General features: G+C 64.9%; 1 protein-coding gene across 1 annotated transcript in view; it reads left to right on the top strand.

The window, feature by feature from the left end:
• The window catches only part of LOC106812452 (protein unc-80 homolog), a 15,984-nt gene extending 11,424 nt beyond the window's left edge, over positions 1–4,560 (top strand). The window contains exon 5 of the mRNA XM_014816340.1: positions 379–4,560. Within this exon, the coding sequence (XP_014671826.1) occupies positions 379–4,560 (4,182 nt within the window). The remainder of the gene's footprint in view (positions 1–378) is intronic.
• Positions 4,561–6,176: the final 1,616 nt, after the last annotated feature.

Raw genomic sequence — 6,176 nt, 5'->3', positions numbered from 1 at the left:
AACATTCGCCGCTCAGATACGAATTGTTGGGAAAACTGTGCGAAACCGTGTCGTATTCAAAGAACTTTTTGGAAGAACACATACGATTTCCAGGTAAATTGGTGGTGTCATATGATTAAGGGAGAATCATAGACGACAACAAGATAAAGTTTGAATATATTTATTCACATATTGATTGAATAGTTGCAAGTTGAAAACTATGCAAAACGTTGTTAAAACGGTGTCATACTCTTCTCCTATTATGTACTCTTGGTGTGTATGTATGTAGGTAGCTACACGCTATATGTATGTATGTGAGCGTGTGTGCATGCGTGCGTGCGTATATATCTTTACATATCTATGTATGTAGCTACATGCGCATATATACGCTGCTTGCAGGTGCACCACGTGCAGTTGGCCCCGTCGCTGTTCCCGTCATGCCTGTGCGCGGCGATCCTCCCCATCATCAACCTCCTCGAGGACCGCGAGGTGAACGACGACGGCGTCGCCGTCTCCGAGGTCGCGTTCAAGGTCATCTGGAGCTGCCTCGTCGAGGACCCGGCGCTCTTCTTCCGGCACTTCCTCGAGAAGATGACGAACCGCGAGCGTCTGCCCGAGCTCATCATGCTGCTGCACAAGCTGATGACGCACGTGCAGGAGCTGCCCGGCCACGCCGCGCACACGCTCTTCAACTACATGCTCGGCTTCATCATGTTCCACGTGCGCGCGCCCGTCGAGGGCAGCCAAGAGGCGATCGCGATCAGCCTGTCACTGCTCTGGCAGATCGTGCCCGACGTGCAGGACGTCTTCTTCAAGGAGCTGAAGCAGACGCTGAAGCGCGAACAGTGCGACGCGATGATCATGCTCACGGCGAGCGTGCCGAGCGCGAAGAAGATCATCGTGCACGGGCCCGACCTGACGAGCATCCCCTCGCAGTTCCCGATCCACGAGGACACGCAGTTCGGGCAGATCCTGCAGGACAGCATCGACTTCTTCAACGTCGACGACGAGCACGCTGGCGACTACGTGCTCGTCGACGCGAAGACACACCAGCTGCACAACCCGACGGCGTACGTGCGCGACTTCTACTTCTTCCGCCGCTCGTTCTACCCGGAGCTGGCGCTGCTGCACATGAACGCGCACGAGGCGTTCGTCAACCTGCAGCGGCAGGAGCTCGTGCTGAAGTTCGTCGAGATCGGCAAGGTGCACCTCACGAACGCGATCATCAAGAGCTGCCCGCCGGGACAGCTGCAGAACCGCGTCACGCTGCTGTACGACGAGCTCGTCAAGTTGCCGTCGTTCCCGCGCAAGGCGCTCGACACCGCCTTCGGGCTGCACCACGGCGAGCAGGGCCGCGAGATGTACGCGCTCGACATGCTGCACAAGCACGTCTGGGTGCAGCTGATCGCGAGCGTGTTCGACGGCGTCCGCGGGCAGCTGACGGCGGCGAGCGAGCTGCAGCTCGCCGTCAACGTCATCAACGGCGACCTGCTGCTGCACTGCGAGGACTCGTCGCAGCTGCGGCTGTGCATCGCGACGCTGATCAACGCCGTGCGCGGCTTCCGCACCGTGTTCGCCGCGAACGGCTACCTGCTCGTCATGCCGACGCTGCTGCGCATCTACGGCGGCCACCAGACGAACACGCTGCTCTGCCACGCGATCGAGTGGACGTGCCGGCAGTTCTACACGCTGCACCGCAAGCCGTTCCTCCTCCAGATGTTCGGCAGCGTCGCGAGCATCCTCGACATGGACACGGCGAGCAAGCTCGGCGACACGAACAAGGTTCCCGCGGCGTGCTTCTTCTCGCTGCTGCTCGCGATGGAGGAGCCGCTCGTCGACCCGCTCGACATCATGGCGCTCGTCGGCGGCGAGAAGCCGCTCACCGTGCAGGACCTCTGCTACGAGAACGACGACGAAGACTACAGCGTCGTCGAGGCGATCTCGCTGTGCGTCACCGTCGTCGCCTTCGCGCCCGAGTCGAGTCGCGCGCTCGAGATGCTCACCGTGATGAAGGCGATCGTGCCGTACTACCTCGAGCACCTGCGCGCGCGGACGGCGCGCGCGACCAAGGGCGGTGTCGCGGCGAGCGCGCGCCACGAGCTCGGCGTGATCACGGCCGTCGCGGCGTCGATCCGCGCGATGATCGCCGCCTGCGAGATGTTCACGCGCAACTACACGGGCCCGCAGCGGCACTACGAGAAGCCGAACCTGAACAGCGTCAAGGTCGGCGGCCGCGGCTACAGCAACCACTCGCCGCAGAGCGTCGAGCTCGGCGGCGGCGGCGACGACGACCGCTGCGAGGAGATGCACATCCGCTTCGTCGACGACCGAGCGCGCCGCCGCTACGACGAAGCGCTCGAGGACCTCGAGCCGATCGCCGAGTTTCGCTCCCCGCGCGACGCCATCTTGTGCATCGTCGCCGACTTTGCGTGCGTCGCGGGCCGCCGCGTCAAGGAGCTGCCCAAGCTGCTCGCCGACCCGTCGGCGCGCGTGCCGGACCTGCTCGACGTGCGCTCGCACACGCGCCTGTCGGAGATCGCGCACACGCTGCTGAAGTTGTCGCCGTACGACCCGCTGACGATGGCCTGCCAGGGCCTGCAGAAGTACATCCGCCAGATGCTGCCGTTCACCGACTGGTCGGTCGAGGCGATCCGGCCGTGCCTGAACATGATCTTCCGGCGGCTCGACAAGACGTTCACGAAGATCTACAAGCGCGCGCCGCTGCGCAAGAACTGCGACTGGGACGCGGCGGCGAGCCTGCTGCAGGGCGTCTACCTGTCGCTGCAGAAGTACCCGTACGTCGCCTACCTGCCGCACATCAAGTTCCTGCTGAACATGTGCCTGAGCATCACGCTCGCCGACAGCACGGGCCCGGGCGTCGGCGGCAGCATGCACAGCATCCACCACGGCTCGCTGCAGTCGTGCCTGCAGCACGCGCCGCCGCAGGGCTTCAACCGCGCCGTCGTGCAGCTCGTCTGCATGCAGATCCACGTGACGGGCGAGCAGTACACGCTCGAGCAGCTGTGCGGCGGCATGGCGACTCTGTCCAGCCTCGACAAGACCGAGAACATCCTGCTCAACCTCATCATCCCTGTGTGCCTGCGCTCGGGCAGCGGCGGCTCCGAGTCGCCGCGCATACGCCACGCCGACGTCATCTTCTCGCTGAGCTTCACGCTCGACGCGATCCTGCCGCCGAGGTCCTCGTCGCACGGCGGCGGCGCGTCGAATCGTTCGCACCGGCCGTCGATTAGCGACATCGGGGGCGGCGGCGACGCGCACGACCGCATACCGCGCATCGTCCGCCACACGCTCTACCAGATTGCGTTCCTCTGCCTGAAGGTGATCATCACCTGCTTCGAGCGCGAGCTGGCGTCGGAGTGGCACCGCGTGGCGCGCATCGTCCGCGAGCTCGGCGCGCGCCACGGCGGCGACGCGCACGTGTGGAGCTTCATCGACTTCGTCGTCAGCAACCGCAGCACGCTGTTCGTCATGCTGAAGCCATTCATCGAGCACCGGATGCTGCGCGCTCCCGCGACGGTCGCCGACGGCGACGGGGAAGCGCGGCGGGCGATCGCCGAGAAGCTGCGAGGCTACCGGGTGCCGACGCGCTGCCGCGGCACGCTGCTGCAGGAGCTGTCGCGAGAGCTGTACGCGCTGCGCGACGAGCTGTCGACGCGCAGCGGCGGCGCTGACTTCCGCTCGCGCACGCCGACGCTCGTGCCGGCCGAGCAGCAGAGCGAGACGAGCTACGGCCGGCAGCGCCTCGCGAGCCTCGTCGGCGGCATCGGCATCGGCGGCGAGGCGAAGGAGCGTCTCGCCGTGCGCTCGGACGTGTCGTCGACGACGTCGTCGGGCGGCGGCCGGCTGACGCGCAAGGCGAGCATGCACCACCGGCGCCTCCTGCACAAGCAGTCGAGCGTCGCGAGCTCGAAGAGCGCGTCCGACCTCGACAGCGAGGACGCGGTGAGCCGCGAGGCGTCGCTGCGCTCGCGACGCAGCAGCCGCGGCTACGTCGAGATCGTCGACGACCAGACGAGCGAGTCGCAGAAGTCGTGGCCGGTGGGACGCGCCGACACGGTGCGGCACGCGCGGCACCGGCTGCAGCGGCAAGCCGCGCAGAGCCGCAAGACGTTCCGCCGCCCGAAGAAGCTGATCGGCGGCGGCGAGTCGGGCTTACAGCAGGAGGAGACCGAGGAGGAGACGCTCGCCGAGACGGGCACCGACGCCGACTATGAGCTGGAGGCGCGCCGGCGACCCCAGGCGGCCGCCCCGCGCCGCGCCGGCGCCATGATGAAGCGCGACCGCTCGGGCGTGTCGCCGCCGGGGAGCCCCATGGTGGCGCCCCGTGCCGACGCGTACATCGCGCCGGCGGCCCGCTGCGACTCGCTCGAGTCGCTGCACGCGAGCGAGAACGCGGCACTGCTGCACGATGACGATCGCCGCTGCAAGCCCACCTCCATCTGCATGTACTTTGACAGCAACGACGGTCGCCGAGGGGACAGAGGACGCGGGGAAGAGCGGCGGCGCACACTGTTGTTGACGGAGCCGTGCGCCACAGCTGTGCGCACGCACGCGAATTGACCGAAGGAACGTGCGTGTAGCGCGGCGCACACTGTTGCCGGCACGGAGCCGTGCGCCACACTGTTGCCAGCACTGTTGCGAGGACAGGTGCGTGAGCGCGAGGCGCATGTGGGCACGGAGCCGTGGCGCACACTGTTGCCGCACTGTTGCCGAGGACACGTGCGTGTAGCGCGGCGCACACTGTTGCTGCACGGAGCCGTTGCCGCCACACTGTTGCCGCACTGTTGCCGAGGACACGTGCGATAATGAATCAGTGCGCCGGCGCACCGGGCGGTGCCTGCCGGGAGCCGTTGTCGCCACACTGTTGCCCGAGGACACGTGCGTGTAGCGCGGCGCACACGTCGGCGACGGACCGTTGCCGCCGACAACTGGTTGCCCACTGGTGCCAGAGGACACGGTACGTGGTAGCGCGCTGCACACTGTGCGCTCGAGAGGAGCCGTAGAGGAGGCCGCCACGGCGTTGCCGCAGGACACGTGGGACGGCTAGCGCGGCCCACTGTTGTTGCACGGAAGGGCCGTTGGCCGCCACACTGTGGCCGGGGAGCAGGACCACGTGGCGTGGTAGCGCGCGACACGGTTGTTGGCCACAGAGCGTTGCCGCCACCCACTGTGCCGCACTGGTTGCCGAGGCACGTGCGGTAGCGCTGCGCACACGTCGTTGTTGCACGGCCGGTCTGCGCGGGCCACAGCTGGGTATGCACGCCCCTAGTTGCAGAGGACACGGGGCGAAATATGCTAGCGCGGACATGTTGGACGGAGCGCGTTGCCGCCCACTGTTGCGCACTGGTGCGGGCACGCGCAGGAGAATAGTGTAACGCGGCGCACGTGTTGCCACACTGGTTGCCAAGAGGAACACGGTGCGTCTGTTAGAGCGCGCGCAGGCGCAACTGCTTGAACTGGCACGGAGCGTTGCCGCCACCCGGTTGCCGCAGCTGATGGCCCGAGGGACACGGACGTGTAAAGCGACGGCGCAGGACCGGTGGTGGGGGTGCGCGTCTCCGAAAGCGTTGCGTGGAAACCTGGGGTGGGGGCCGCGCGATACTACCGCGGAAAAGTGAACAACGAAACGGGCAAGCAGCAGCGCGCACTGCTGTGCGCCCGACGAAACGCGTTGCTAAAAAGCAATATGGAAACCAAATCGTCGGGTGGTGGGACACAAGGGAATTACTGCTGAGTGCGCTGGGCGTTGGCGGTCTCCCGGTTAAAAGCGTTGGCTGCGCGCCAACACAAGCCAATGCCAGTAGGTGGGCATAGTATTTGTTGGCGGAACTGAACGTGACGACATGTTGAGATCGCCCCCAGCAGAACAGGTAGAACAGGTCGTAACCGAAGGCGAAACTAGCAGACAATCGAATGCTCGGTGTGCTCTGGTCGTACAGTGAACGTTCGGTTGGGTGGTTCACTAGACTGCATGATAGGGTACTACGACGATGTGTTCAGATGAGGGAGGACGCCGTAAGATAGTAGAGTCGATTTAGAGAGGGAGGACGCGGTTCTTGTCATTCTTGTGCCATAATGCCGCCGGCGAAAAATGTTGGTAGATACAGCGGAAACATCGACATGTATAGTCTTTGAGAGCGACATCTTAATGTGTTTATCATGTGGGAGGAGCGCAA

Source organism: Priapulus caudatus, unplaced genomic scaffold (genome assembly GCF_000485595.1).
Source record: "Priapulus caudatus unplaced genomic scaffold, Priapulus_caudatus-5.0.1 Scaffold21, whole genome shotgun sequence".
NCBI lineage: Eukaryota > Metazoa > Priapulida > Priapulimorpha > Priapulimorphida > Priapulidae > Priapulus > Priapulus caudatus.
Note: the sequence above shows the minus strand (reverse complement) of the source record. Positions and strands in the feature narration are given on the sequence as shown.